This window comes from Ambystoma mexicanum, chromosome 6p (assembly GCF_040938575.1).
Source record: "Ambystoma mexicanum isolate Mex_15411 chromosome 6p, UKY_AmexF1_1, whole genome shotgun sequence".
Classification (NCBI taxonomy): Eukaryota; Metazoa; Chordata; class Amphibia; order Caudata; family Ambystomatidae; genus Ambystoma; species Ambystoma mexicanum.
Genome location: NC_090935.1, coordinates 1,448,633,223 through 1,448,648,936, shown reverse-complemented (window position 1 = coordinate 1,448,648,936; position 15,714 = coordinate 1,448,633,223). Strand labels below are relative to the sequence as shown.

Sequence of the window (15,714 nt, the reverse complement as noted above, 5' to 3'; positions counted from 1 at the left end):
TATTTGATTTTTTTAAAAAGATACCTTTGCTCGAATATCTTGCCATGCAATATTTCATTTGCAGAATGTTGATGTATTTTTCAGATCAATCTATTCCTGATAAAAGCATGAAAAATACATCATAAATGTGGGTTTTGTTTTTACAGTTACTGAACTAACATACAATCTATTTTTTCCAAAAGGAGCTCGATTTGTCAGCAGAAATAAGAGCAATGAAGAGTATGTTCGTTGTAACGAAAAAAAACAATGCAAAGCTACATCAGAAAAAGCAAAAGCACTTTTTCCCCAAATCACTGAAAATGGAAAAAAGTCTAGAATCCACCTCCAGTCTAAAAGGAGCCCAGAACTTACAGGAGAGAGAAATATTCAGCTTGAAAGTGGTTTAAATAATCCGTCGAATTCCAATCTGCATCAGGAGGCCCTAAGAACACAGATTTCAGACATGTATAAAGAGCATGAAACTGAACTGCACAATGCAGCGCTTCTTCCATGCCAACCTGAGATGCAGCAGTCCTGGACTCCATACACATATGTGCACCGTAAACAGACCTACTTTCAGAAAGGTGATTCTCTTAAACACCACAGAACACGTTCAAAACACAGTCTTTATCAAGGCGTTGATGGCTTGAATAGCTACAGTGGCGCAAGTTATCTCACCAGGCACCAGAAGACGAGTACAAGACACAGGCCTTATCAGTGTAATGTATGTGAGCAAAGCTTCAGCTGGAAGAATAATCTAATTAGGCATCAGACAAAACATACTGGAGAGAAACCATACCAGTGTGATGAATGTGAGAAAAGCTTTACCCAGAAGGGGACTCTTACAATACATCAAAGAATACATTCAGGAGAGCGGCCATATCAGTGTACTCAATGTGAGACCAGTTTTCGAGAAAAGAAACAGCTGATCAGACACTTCAGAAAGGCTCACAAGCAATGACACGTGTGAATGAAATTCTAACTGTGCCAAAACTGTAAGCCGGTCCATTTCAGGATCAAAGTTACATATGTTAAATACAACAATGTCGATTTATACAATTATACCCTAACTGAAAAGTAAGGTTTATGCTTGTCATCCGATTTGAGGATAAAATGTAAATCGAACCGTTGGCAAGTGATTCCTTGTGAATTAGGCGTCAGAAAATCTTAAATTGAAAGGACATTTTTGGATACCTCTGATTACAGCTATAGAACACCGCCTGGGAATGAAGAATGTAAAATAACAGAAAATCATAATTTACAAGAAAAGCAAAAAGAAAGGAAAAATCAAGTCCTGAAGAAAGTATAAGATATGAAATAGAAGAATGGACTTGTAGCGCATGTTGAACTGAGCTTTATAGTATGTATTAATCTTGCAATTGCTTAAAAAGTTGAAACACGTACCATTTTTAAAAAAAAAAAAAAAGTATCAGGATGTCCAACGAAAAGGAACTGGTTAGACCATAACCCATAGAATCATATTGCAAAGTACAGAACCTAAATTCAGATTTAATGACTATTACAAAATAGCATGAGTACACCTACTCTGGAGGACTCTCTAGCAGTTTGCAAACTTTCAATAAGAAAATGTAGACATATTGGCAGCTGAAATACCAAATGGCATCCCATTTTCTGTGAAAGCTACTGGCTTTACTGCTGAAAGGATCTCTACAAATATTGTAATCAACTACACAAAATCACTCTCACATTGACCTGGTTAGTAACATATTCTCCCCTTTTCGTAACCAATGCTTGGTCCACATAACAGAAAAAAGATTCTACATAGGATGTTGTGCACAGGAATAATGTTGATGTCAGTGTAGAGGGACATGTAAGAACATCCTATCAAAATAAGTGTTTCAGCGAATGTCTTGTGGAACCAGGCAATATATTGCACATCACTAGAAACAATTCTCTTAACGCTGAAGTCTTGATCATTAAGTAACGGCTATCAACGGTCTCTTGCAGTCTCACACTGCCAAAGGTTTACAATTGTACATAATTCACTACAGATCGATTAAGACCAATGAACTTGCAATGAAACAGAGGTAATATTTCATGCCTTTGATGTGAACGCACATATTCAAATCCTGGTTGTACAACTTCAATGAGCCCTAATGTAGTGTGCTCTGCTAAGGAATGGCATAGTATGCTCCAATAGGGAATGGTGCAGGGTAATCCAATTTGAAATGCTCTTTCGTGCCCCCAATGCAATGGTTTAGCACCCCAATGGGGAATGGCCTAGTGTACCCCAACGGTAAAGGTCTTGTCCGCGCTGGTGTACTCCAAGAGGAATAGCATACTGTGCTCTATTGAAGAATGGTCTGTTGCTTTATATTGTGGAATTGTCTGTTTTGCGCCATTGAAAAATAGACTATTATAATGAGATTCTTTATTACAAACTTCCCTATATTCCTCTGCTACAGTTGTAAGCACAATTCCAGAACAAGATGAGCCCCAGACAGCATAACGTATGTTTTTTATTGCTAATCAAGAAAACTGCAGCTATTCTGATCAACATTGAATTAAAGTGTTCTATCTAATAATATCCTGGGAAAAATAGCCAGACTTAAAATATGTAATTTTACTTGGAAAGTAATGTAAACAGGAAAACCCAGGCTTGTAAATTGAAGAAAGTTAAAATATTTAAATCGGTCACTTTGTTTTTTTGAAAAATGAAATTCTGACCAAATATGTGCATTTATTATAAAAAGGTTTTTACTTTATTTATTTAGCAGTGCAGATAACCCCTCCCCATCATACATATCGCACCTGCTCACCTCAGCACCCCTTCATTTGCATGTAACTATTTCCGTCTGGGAAGGAATACTTTCAAAAGGAGGGGAGACCTGCTTACCCTCCAGCACCCCCTCCAGCCGGCCCACCTTCTCTAAGCCACACTAATCCTGGCCCAAAGTATTTTTCATTTTTGTATTGTTCTATTGTATGATTCTTTTCAATTAAATATTCAAATTGCATAATTGTGGGTTTCGTCAATTTTAGCTTTGCTTGGATTATGATTGTGTATGTCTGGTAAGTGTGCTTGTGTTTTCAGAACATTGATTATCATGCAGAATCCTTCTCAAAGTTCTGCATGGCCATTCTTGAATGTTTTGGGCCAAGGACCACTTGATGAAACAGTTCATCTGCAACATTTACGTCCCTTTACTTATTTTTAATCAAACCTATTTTTACCTTTTAGTTTCACAATACTTCGTTGTTCCTCAAACCGCTTTATGCAGCTCAGCTGTTCTTACCTGTAACAGGATGAAGTTTAAGCTCTAGCCCTGTGCATATTGTCCCTGAAACACTTAGATTAGTCAAGGGTGCAAATCAAACAACTTGAACAAGAGAGACTTAAAATTGCTGGAAGTATACAAATATGTAACTGATGAGAGACAAACAACTAGACGAATGAGAAATGGCAAATGCACAGAAACTAGCACTGAATGGATCTTTATGCTGCAAACTAATACATGATGTAAATCAGCTTATTCATCCTGCGATCTGCATTTATATTCATAAACATTGAATATCTCTGCCCAACTGCGGGATACCGGAACACGTTTCATTATAGGAGGGATAACTCTCTTTCCACACAAACAACATTAAATACTTATTCATAATAAATATCATAAAATGCCTATCTGGGGGGTGCTGTTGAGCAGCCGTCAAGATGGCTGCCTAGCTTTTTAGCTCTGTGCACTGCCGCTACATATCCGAGGACATCTGCGGTCTGTTGTTTCTCTGTGCCCATACTCTCGATCCCCTGTCCTCTCCACAACTGGGGCTACGTGCCACTGAAATCCGGACACGAATCGGACCCCTGGAGCCGGAGATCATCGTGAGCGACACCCCCGAGGCTGCTGTGGCGCGCGGCGGCCCAGCGTGACACTTCCCTCAGCCCGGGCCGCCCCACTGAATCTGTCAGCTGGGGCTCCCGGACTCGTATGCCTGGGTCCTGCGTAGCGCGAGACGCGCACGGCCTGTGATCTGCGCTGGAGGCGCCACGGGCTGGGCTGCGCACTCGCTGGCCCGGCATCTGCAGCCTGGGCTGCGCCCTGCATCGGCCCACACCGGCCTGTCCCCCCGCACCGCTGCCGAGACCGCCTGGCTGCACCATACCCAGACCTGCCATCTGGAGCGCAGGGAGCCCTCATCCACTCCACGCCCGCACCGGTTGGTAGCACCCTTCAGCCATCCGGGCAGTGCGACTTCACCAGAGGGGCTGTGCCTGCCGTCTGACCTCCACACTCGGCAGCCATGGGCCATCCTGAGGACCTCCCGTGGATTTGGCTCCTTGCTGGCCGCATTACAGGTGAGGGGCTGCTGGGGCCACTGCGTGCCGAAACTGCACTACCCCTTCACCCAACTACTGCTGGCCACCCCCGGCTGGGGCCGCTCCCCGTGCTGTGCAGCCCGGGGTCACTCCCGTGACATGCTGACTTGGCCTCCAGCGCTGGGCCCATACCCAGAAACGCCACTACTGCTCCGCATCCCGGCGGGCCCCTGCTCGCCTCCATGACATTGCCTTCATTGGTCTTCCATTGGTCCTCTGCTGATCCCTTGCTCCGGCTTAATGAGCCCTTGCCCTACAGAGCTGTGTCCCACGCCTGAACAACCGACAGGGAGGCTGCCTTGAACAAGAGGGGCCCTGCCACGACGCCATCTCCCTGTCGCTACGCCGCCTGCCAATTCAGCATTACTACTCTGGCGTAGCTCTGGGACATCACTGGTCATTGCCTCTACTGCATCATGCGATATTCGCCTGCGCATTAGTACCCACGCTCTCGTCACCTGTCCTTCCTGTTGTGCCCACCCCGGGGCTGGTCCAGATACTAGCCTCGTCCACCAGGGTGGCAGGGTCGCACTATCATAGCAGCTACTCCATACCCCCCTGATGCTGTTGTCCCCACTGCCTCCACCTAAGAACTATCTGCGCGACTGTGGATTGGCGTTCTGCTCCACCGACCTGTGTCTCCCCAACTGTGGGGCTTGAGGTGTGCCTTCTCCCGCACCTCCACACCACGTGGCCTCCTGACCCGACACACTCACTGAAGTCCCTACTCTGAGCACTCAGCGCCCTAACAACATTCTCTACGATGTCCAACAGATCTAGGAATACCAATAAAACCGGGGCCATGGACAAATTCACTAAGGCCACCCCGAGGTCCGACTCGGCCCACACATCAGGCGATCAAGTGGACGACACGCTCCCCGCCGAGGCACCCGCCACAGACCTCACGACGATGATGGAATCCATGGCTAGAAACTTTGCAGCCTTCCACGAAAAGCTCCATGACATTAATGCCAATGTAGCATCGCTCAGAGCCAAGCTGGACCAGCAGGGAACGAGAATCACGGAGGCTGAAAACAGGATTGGAACCAACGAAGACAACATAGCCACAGGGCACTGTATCCACCTTGGTCACGGACATGAAGGCGGTCAGGGCCAAATGTGATGACCTCGAATCCAGGTCGCGTAGAAATAACATACGCATCGTTGGTGTCCCGGAGAATGCGCTGAAGGGCCGACTTGAACTGGCAGTCGAGAATCTCTTGAAGGATCTATTAGGCAATCCAGACATGTCTCCCTTCTTCACCATCGAAAGGGCCCACAGGGCGCTGTCGCCGCGACCTAAACCTGGTGACTTTCCGAGGCCCATCATTGCGAAGATTTTGAGCTTCAAAGATCGCGACCAAATTCTCTGCCTCGCACGGGAAAGGGGCGAGCTACGAATGGACTCGCAGGTGATCAGGATTTTCCCTGACATTTCAACCGGAGTTCAGCAGGAATGCCGCCAGTTCCTTGGAGTGAAGAAACTCCTTAGAGAGAGGAACACCCCCTATGCTATACTTTTCCCTGCACGCTTGAAGTTCACGTTCATCAACAACCTATACTTCTTCACGGTGCCATCTGAAGCTGTTAAATTCATAGAGGCGCATGTTCCCCTGCAACCTCCTGATGACTCTATGAACAATGATTGAACTCCATGCTTGTTCTGTGCTGTCTAGATGTTATGCCTATATGCTGATCAAGTCCTACCATTCTTTGTTTGCACCCATGAGTAACCACACTTCTGTATTCACCCTGGTACACTGCTTTTCTACGCATGTCTAATCTTTGCTTTGCACACACTGCCATGGAGCAATGGCTATACCGCCCCGTTTATCCGTCCACACTTACTTTTGTTGCTGTCTGACACGCAGGGCTCCCTTCTCTGGCGACAGGCCTCTGCCCCCCACTCACAAATACGGACACATGCATTACTTCACTGTTACACCTAGTTGCTGGGGTACTGAGCGACTGCGGTTCATGTGTGGATCCCTGCACCCCATTCAGTAAAACAGGGGTATTCATAATATGACCGCTAACACTGTTTGTTTTGTAACGGAACCAGCCGGTTCCAAGCGCGCTCGTGCACGGCAATGGTGCACCCCATTGCGATTGCACTGTTCCTGGATACGCCCTTGTTGTGGGTCAGCCCCAGTTGGGCTTTTGGACCGACTGGGCCAAGTTGGGGCTGGCTCAGCTCTGTAAAGTTGAGGGTGGGTGATGTTCACACTGCTGATTTTGGGTTAGAGGTGAGGGTGGCGGGTGGGAATGGGGTGTTGCAAAAAAAAAAGGCATGCGAGGTGTCACGGCGCACACATTGGAAAACCATGAGTGCACTCCCGACTTTAACCTCGGGAATCTGCTGGATCTGGGATGTTCACTGACGCGTGTATTGGGAGATTAGATATTTGTCAATGAAATGTCTACCGTCATAATGCCCTGGAACATCCGCGGATTAAGCAATCACACCAAGGCCCGTAAGATCATGGCCTTCACTAATAGGCATAGCTGCAAGGTACTACTCCTACAGGAGACACACTCCAACGCCCATATTCCGGGCACCATAGCCCCGTCATGGGGCCCCGCTAGATTCTTCACTTCCTACTCCTCCCAATCCAGTGGAGACCTCACAATAATCCATAAATCGATTAAATGTATACTGCATAAAAGCTATATTGACCCTGAGGGTCACTACGTTATACTGCACTGTACTCTGGTGAATAAAGAATACTTACTTGTCAACACCTACTGCTCCAACGTCGACTCTCCTGAGTTCTTCGATGCGGTAGCCGCCATACTGCTAGGCTATGTAGGAATCCAGACTATATGAGGGGGAGACCTGAACCTTATCCTGGACACTGTCCTGGACAGAACTGGCACGGCCTCTCGAGCCCTATCCAGCGCCGCACGCAGGCTACACGGCCACATGCGGACACTCAATATTTGCGATGTCTGGAGGACACTACACCCCCAGTGCCGGGAGTACACTTATCACTCGTCCGTGCACGACAGTTCATCCAGAATAGACCTGTTTCTTTGTGTCAAGTGAAACCATGGGCAGGGTGTAGGGGTTTTGGATCCTGCCTCGCACATTGTCAGACCACGCTCCAATTACTCTATCTGTGAAGCTAGGTATACCCATCCCGACACTCAGCACCTGGCGATTCAAATCTGAGGCCCTCTGGGATATTGTGTTCAGGGCCGAGATCCTGTCGGACATCGAATCCTTCTTTGAGCACAACTCTCCTCAGGGCACATCAGCTGCGGTTAGATGGGATGCCTTCAAAGTGTACATTAGGGGAATGTCCATCTCGCGGGAAGCTGGGGTATTAAAAGCAATCTGTGCCGCCCTCGGTCGCTCTGAAGCCAAATTGAAGCAATTGGAGCTGCAATGCTCCACAGGTGCCGATACCGCCATACTCGCCCAAATTAGCGAGGAACTGCAGGCATACAATGCGCTCGCTACCAACGAAGTCCATTACTTCAGCCGCCCACAGGCCGCCAGGAAATTTGGCGAGGGGAACAGACCGGGGAAAACACTAGCAACATTGGTAAGAGGGGAAATTGGCCGAACCCAGATCACTGCCATCAAAGATCAATCTGGCAATATACAATGGGCGGATCAACAGATCTTGGAGGTATTCACCGAGTTCTACAGGTCCCTCTACTCCCAACCTGCCCAACACACCGAACAACACATACGTGAGCTGCTTGGCCAGATCCCCACCACTGAAATATCCCCTCTCACCCGCGACCAGCTGGATTCCCCGATTACGCTAGATGAGATAGTGACGGCCATCTCAAACCTGCCCAAAGGCAAGGCGCCGGGGCCCGACGGCCTTACTGCCGAGTTTTATCAAGAGCACGTGGCCATACTAGTCCCCAAGTTACTCGAGGTCTGGGACGAAGCACTCCGCGTCTCCATCCTCCCCCTTCCATGCGTGAAGCTGTCATCACGGTCTTGCTCAAGACTGGCAAACCGGATGACGAGTGCGGGTCCTATAGACCTCTTTCTCTCATGAACCTAGACACCAAAATCTTTGCAAAGATCATAGAAAACCGTTTTCTGCCCATTATGCCATATTTAGTTCATGAAGATCAGGCAGGCTTCGTCCCCGGTAGGTCCACCTCCCATAATATTAGGAGATTGTTCAATGTTATGTCTCGTATAGATCAAGACGCCCAGGCCGTGGCGGTCACTTTGGACGCGCAGAAGGCCTTTGACATGGTCTCGTGTAACTACATGTGGCTGGTGCTAGAGACAATGGGCAAATTACTATACGCCTCCCCTGTGGCGCGAGTAAGGGCTAATTCATAGACATCTGACCCCTTCACACTCTTTAGGGGCACCCAGCAGGGCTGCCCCTTCTCCCCGATTCTCTTCGCACTCGCAATAGAGCCAATGGCGGATTATGTCCGTGCACGCCACGCCCGCAAGGGAATAAGGTTGAAAGATAACGCCGAAATCATATCCATATATGCGGATGATGTGCTATTATACATTAGAGATCCCACAACCCACATTGACCCCATACTGAGGGATAACATTCTCATCGGCACTTATTCCGGCTTCACGATCAATTATTCAAAATCAGAGATCTTCCCGCTTACTAAATCTACCCAACAACCTACCACTGAGTACCCCCTTCGCTGGTCCCCGAACAGTGTCAGATATCTGGGTGCAGATATCCTTAACTAAATCCACTCTACTCGCTGACAATTATTCTGCCGTAGCACAAACGGTTGAGGCCAAGTTGTTACGGTGGCGCTCTCTCCCATTGTCCATGGCTGGTCGGCTCTCTCTCATTAAAATTATTCTGCTCCCCAAGCTCCTTTACACTTACGGCAACGTTCCTATATGGCCTGGGAGGGGATACTTCGCTAAACTACACACACTATGCGCACAGTTCCTATGGCACTCCAGTGCAGTACGTAAGAAGTGGACGGATATGGCGCTCCCATATAGACAAAGGGGTATCACTGCTCCGGATCTGATACTCTACTGGACCGTGGCCCAGGCTCAACATGCCACTCACTGGTACCCTGGTTCCCCAACACGGCCACATGTCAAGTTAGAGCGACTTGCGGCCGCTGATACCAACATGATGTCCCTTATACTACATCGTCATTATACACCTGACTCTCCCATTGACCCCGTCGGTGCGACCATTCATGCCTGGAAAGGCTTGCTGTATCCAACAACCGAATCCTCCCCTTACTATAAATGGCTCCCGGTTTGGGACCTTCCTGGCCTGAAACCCACACATGACACTGCTTTAGCCCAACACTGGGGGGCTTTGGGATATCAAGCACTGTCCGACTTCTACCCCGAAGGTAGGTTTATCGACCTCCAAACATGGAAACAAGGGCACACCAGATCCGCCTTAGAGACCCTCCAATACTATAGACTACGGGCTGCGTTCCATACTACATGGCCCTCATTTCCAGATGAGCCCCCAGACAATCTGGCGATCGCATACATTGCTAACTCGGGCGGCGCCTGCGGCGTCATTTCCTCACTATATAAGATCCTGCAGGAGAACACCGCGACCCCAGCTCTCAGGACGCGTGACGATTGGGCAAACAAACTGGGCCTAGAAATATCCGATGGCGCCTGGGGTGAAATGTGCTTACACACCAAAAAAGTCTCCCTCAACTTCCGCCACCGCGCCATGCAGTACAAACTTCTTAACAGGCTCTACTATACCCCACACAGGACCTCGGAGTTCATCCGCACCACGGCTGCCCTGTGCCCTCATTGTGGTGCGGAGGAAGCTGACCACTTGCATATGTTTTGGACCTGCAGGGAGCTATCTGGGTTCTGGGAAAGCATCCTGAAAACACTTTCTTCAATAACTGAAACTGTGGTCGACCCTGATCCCCTGGCGGTTCTGTTTGGGGCCTGGAAAACGGATGATTCCAGGCGCCTCGCTAAATTTCTAAACATAAGCTGTATGATTGCCAAAAAGTGCATACTCCAGAGTTGGAAAAGCCCCTCTCCCCCGGTCTTTCAGAAATGGTTACAGTTACTCACCTGGTCACAAAATTGTGAGGAAGAATACCTGACTATGCTCACCGCCCAATCCCGCCCCAAGAATATTTGGGTCGAATTCAACACTTATCTTAACAACCAAAGCGAGGGCACTCCCGAGTCTGGATTGTCCCCTGCCCTGCCGGGCTCTGACCCCACTGCATGAAGCCCCACTTTTGCTCTTTTCCAGGTACCGCTCTGAAGTAAATGCTGTGATTGCTGTATCTTAATTGATGTGCTGCTCTACGATGTAACTGTTGTATACATTTGTTGCCTTATGTGTGTGCCTTGTGTACCTCTGCCGTCAAAAATAAAAGTTACAAAAAAAAAAATGCCTACCTGGTGTAAAAGGTTTAGTTTCAGATAAATTCCCCTCCTTGTAAATCTTTTTATTAAAATGTTTAAAGGTAACAAATAAGAACAATACAGACTTAATTCAATAGTGAGGGAACAATATCAGTAATTACATTTGTATGTGTTGTGTCTTCCACCTTCCCTCCCGCCCCCGCCAAATGTATACCCCTCTTCATTATTCAATTTGTAATTCTTTTTTTTTTTTTTAAATTGAAATTTTATTTTCAATTTACAAAAACATCAATGTAAAAGGTGACAACATATTTACAAAGGTTATATACAAAGTCATATAAACATAAAAAAATAACAGTAACTTAGAAACAAAACCCACCCTAACCCGCAGTACACATCTCGTTACCTGCAAAATCATATTCAATACAATTCCAAGAAGTTTCCCCATATCTTTGCAAATAGTCCATTCTTGTCCTGTTTCCTATATAAATGTTCTTCCATAGCCGCCAAATCTCGCATTTCACTCAGCCACATTTCTTTTTCTAATGTAGCAGCAGATTTCCAATTCCTAAGGATAATTTTCTTACCCACTGCAGCTCCTCTAAATAACCACTTTTTTTGGCATTGAGTGAGATCATCCAAGATGGAATCATTCCCCAAAATTAATGTCTCAAAATTAAAACCAATTGTGTCATCCAGGATCTCTTCACAAATGTCACCAATATCGCTCCAAAACCTTCGAACTTTCACACAATCCCACAACATATGTTCCAACGTACCACTCTCTTGAACGCATGCCCAACATTCCGGACCATCCTTCAAACCTCTCCTCCATAATCTTTCTGGGGTCCAAAAGACCCTGTTCAGGATCTTAATTTGTCTTGTCCGTTCAGTCAAACCCAAGGAACACAGTTTGACATTCTCACACATCCTTGTCCAAATTTCCACAGTGATGTCCGAGCCAATTCTCAAACTCCATTCAATTCTCAGCAAATCATTGCTATTATATTCGTGCATAATCTGCCTATATACCCGGCTTGTTAAGCCGCCCTCATTTACCAAAGATTTCCTCGTAAGAAAGTCCAGATTCAGACTATTTTGAAAATCAATCACATCACAGCTATCTTCAATTTCCTGTAGTCTGAAAACTTGAAACCCTCAATACGATATTCATGTTGTAAGTCTCTAGCACTTTTCCATTCACCCTCATTGAAGAGGTCACCAATCCAGCTGACACCACCTAAAAACCATTCAGGCCAGAATAACATTTTGCCATTCAGTTTAATAGAGGGATTCATCCATATTGACGCATTTGGATCTCTGTATGCATTCACACCCAACAAGACATTCAAATTCTTCCAGGAATTTCTCAATGATGTAGTCAATGTATCTTTCACGCCTCTTGATTCTGTGGTCAACAATGCCCTTGGTGACAAAGGACCATTAGCACTCGCCTCGGCCGTAGCCCACACATTAGGATTTGTCACCATGAAATCAACTATGAAAGCACAATTAAATGCTAGATGTTAGGCCCTGAAATTTGGTACTCCTAGCCCGCCTTTCTCTAATGGTAACTGTAGCTTCCACAAACTCAATCTAGGCGGTTTCCTGTCCCATAAGAATCCCTGTACAAGCCTGTCCAATTCTTTCCAATGAGAAGCCTCAATATTCAATGGGATCATACCCAAGATGTAGTTGATCTTAGGGGCGGACACCATCTTTAAAGCATTAACATTCCCCCAAAGCGAAAGATTTAGCAATCCTCAGCGTTCCAAATCATTTTTAAAAACCACAGTAAGCATCCTCATGTTCACTCTTACCAAATCACAAATCTTTGGAGGGATCCAAATCCCCAAATACAACATCCTATGCGGACACCAACGAAACCCCAGATCTGTAACATATTTTTTACTACATCCAGGAACCAGCGGCATCCCTTCTGATTTGCTCCAATTTACTCTATAACCAGAAATACTCTGAAATGAAGTTAAAACTTCCATCAACGTAGGTAAAGATTGATGCAAGGCCCGCAGGATCAAAAGTATGTCATCAGCAAACAGCCATAATTTCTGCTGTATACCCCAACACGATACACCGTTTATACCCAGATCATTTCTAATGACAGCCGCCAGAGGTTCAATCGCCAGAACAAACAACAAAGGCGAAAGGGGGACATCCTTGTCTCGTCCCACTTTCCAGTCTAAAAGGAACAGAGCGAATCCCATTCGTGTTAACATCTGCTGTCGGTTCCGAATATAAGAGTCTAATCCATGATCTATAATTCGCTCCAAATCCCAATTTTTCAAGGACTAAGAACAGGAAGTCCCATTCCACTCGATCGAAAGCCTTCTCTGCATCCAATGAAAATACGGCTGCATCTCCTGAATTATCCGTCACCTTATTAATTGTATGGAATAATCGCCTGATGTTGCTGGATGTTTTTCTCCCTTTCACAAAACCCGACTGATTTTCATTGATCAACTTCAGTAGAAGATTCTCCAATCTAATGGCTAAGATCTTTGCCAAAATGTTGTTGTCCGTTTTAAGAAGACTAATTGGTCTATAGCTCCCAGGGAGCGTTTCATCTTTTCCCTTCTTAGGGAAGACAGATATCATGGCGTGTCTAGATGAAGTCGGTAGTAGGCCATTAGCCAAAGAGGACACATACATATCTTTGAGTAGATTTAGGGCTGAATCTGGCAGTAGCTTGTAGAATACCACCGGAAAGCTGTCAGGTCCAGGCGACTTCCCAACATTTAATTTGTTGATAGCCCTCTTAATCTCATCCAATGTCAAATCCTCCTCCAGTAACTGCGAGTCAGAATCAGAAACTTTAGCAAGGTTTGCTCTCTCAAGAAAGTCAATGCTCTCGATTGGCTCATCAATAGCACTCATATAAATTCACATAATTGTCTCGAAATACATTGTTAATTTCTTTAGGCAGAAAGGTGATCCGTCCATCTTTATCTTGAATGGATGCAATTGACCGTTCAGATTCCCTCATCTTCAACCTATATGCCAACCATCTATCACACTTCTCACCTTTCTCAAAATACTCACATTTCAGGTTATAGTATTTCTTTTCCGTCCTTTCCTCAATTATGTCATTAAGCTCTCTTTAGTTTCTTCAGTACAGTATGACCATCTCTGTCTAGTGGGTCAGCCATAACCATCTTAGATAAATCACCAATCCTCATCTCAAGTTCCTTCTGTCTACTAGCATGTTTCGTATTCAATCCACACGTCAAATTAATCGAATAACCCCTCATAGTGCATTTGAAAGCTTCCCAAACAACTTCTGGACTTAATTCGCCCATGTTATTTACTGAAACAATTTCTGTCCTCGGCTTCTCCACCTCCTTTTCAATTTGTAAAAAAGTGCTATTCATTCTCTAAGTCTCGGGAGGATAGCCCAGGGGCAACGTGCTTGCCTTGGAAGCAAGACGACACGTACCACCACAGGTTCGATCCCCGGGTCCGCGCTTAGAAACCTCTGGGTATTAAGCGCGTTATAAATAACCTATCATATCATATCATATCAAGTATATTGTCTTTGAACAGGATCTCCCAAGTTAATACACATCACTACATGTGCATGATCCATCAGTAGGATGGTGCCTATTTCACTAGATTTAAGATTCTTGCTCATTTGTCCAGCTGTCAGCAACATGTCCAGTCTAGAATAAACCGAATGTGTGCCTGAGTGAAAACTATACTCTCTAGCATGTGGATGTTCTAATCTCCAACAATCACGCAATGCGTGTTCCTCCAGCAGGTTTCTTAGAGAAAGATAATGGCGATCATTATGTCTATAATTCCCAGACATACTTCTATCCAAATCCTTATTCATAACAGTATTAAAGTCACCACCAAGAATTATATTATCCGTACCCAAATCTTGAAGCGTCTGGGCCACTTTCCTAAAGAAAGATCCATCGTCTATAGATGGGGAATAAATATTACATAACGTCACAAAACATCCCTGAATATTAACCAGCAATGCCACCATCCTGCCTTCAGTCTGATATTTCTCGTACAATCTTTAATGGAGTATTCCTCCTAATCAAAATTGCCACACCCCTTGATCGTGTGGAAAAACATGAGCCATAGACCCTTCCAGCTTCATCTTTAAGCAAGTGAGTCTCCTGAATAAAACAAATGTCACACTTCAGCTCTTTTAAATGATTCATGATCTTTAGTCTTTTCTTTGAATTTTTTAGTCCATTAACATTCCATGTAAGCACACGCCAATCATTAGCCATTTTCTCTGACCCACTATCAATGCCAAATTCTCCAAATATAGGATCCTCTTCCAACCCAGAAAATCTAAAAAGGCAACTAAAAGATGTGAACCGAACCCCCCCTCCTCTGAAATAGAAGCAAGTCAGCAACAACAGATAAATACTATACACAAGATATAACATTCTAAATAGTCCAGCATCCCGGACACCCCTCCTATAAACCTATGAACACTACCTATAAAAATAATCCCATCGAAAAACTTTCAATTGAGACAAACGCCACCTCATGTATATTAAATTCAACCTTGACACTCTACTCGATAATTGTGAAAATCAGTAAAACATTACATTCTCCATATCGTCTAAATGATCTGTTCACTCACCAATGAAGTGCACAACCTACACCACTGATCACACCTTCATAAACATACATTGCTCATCATACATTTCCATACAGACCCCTTATAATATCGCCAAGTCATGCCCAAGCACCGTAGCGGGAGTCAGCTCAAATCACTTTTAATTTCAAGCCCAAACAATCAAAACAAATAATATCCTTATTAAATTAAATATTCACATATGTCCAATATAGAAATGAGTATAGTCCCTTACAAACAACAAGTAATATGGGCACCCCCCTCGGGCTTCACTTTACCTCATAAATTAACAGACCCATATCCATGAGAATTAGTCTCGCATCATATCTCAAATTCGATACATATCTCACTTTATGTATCTATCAACTGTATGAATAATAGCTATCTCAAAGTTACTGCTTTCATAGCATCCCAATTGTTTGCCACAGAGGTATCGGAAGCTGG

At 45.2% G+C, this 15,714-nt stretch overlaps 1 protein-coding gene across 3 annotated transcripts in view; it reads left to right on the top strand.

The window, feature by feature from the left end:
- LOC138510505 (zinc finger protein 776-like) overlaps positions 1-2,960 on the top strand; it is a 427,294-nt gene extending 424,334 nt beyond the window's left edge. For all 3 annotated transcript variants that reach the window (XM_069626207.1, XM_069626206.1, XM_069626205.1), the window contains one exon: positions 183-2,960. In XM_069626207.1, coding sequence (XP_069482308.1) covers positions 183-940 — 758 coding nt within the window. In that variant the 3' untranslated portion in view covers positions 941-2,960. The remainder of the gene's footprint in view (positions 1-182) is intronic.
- Positions 2,961-15,714: the final 12,754 nt, after the last annotated feature.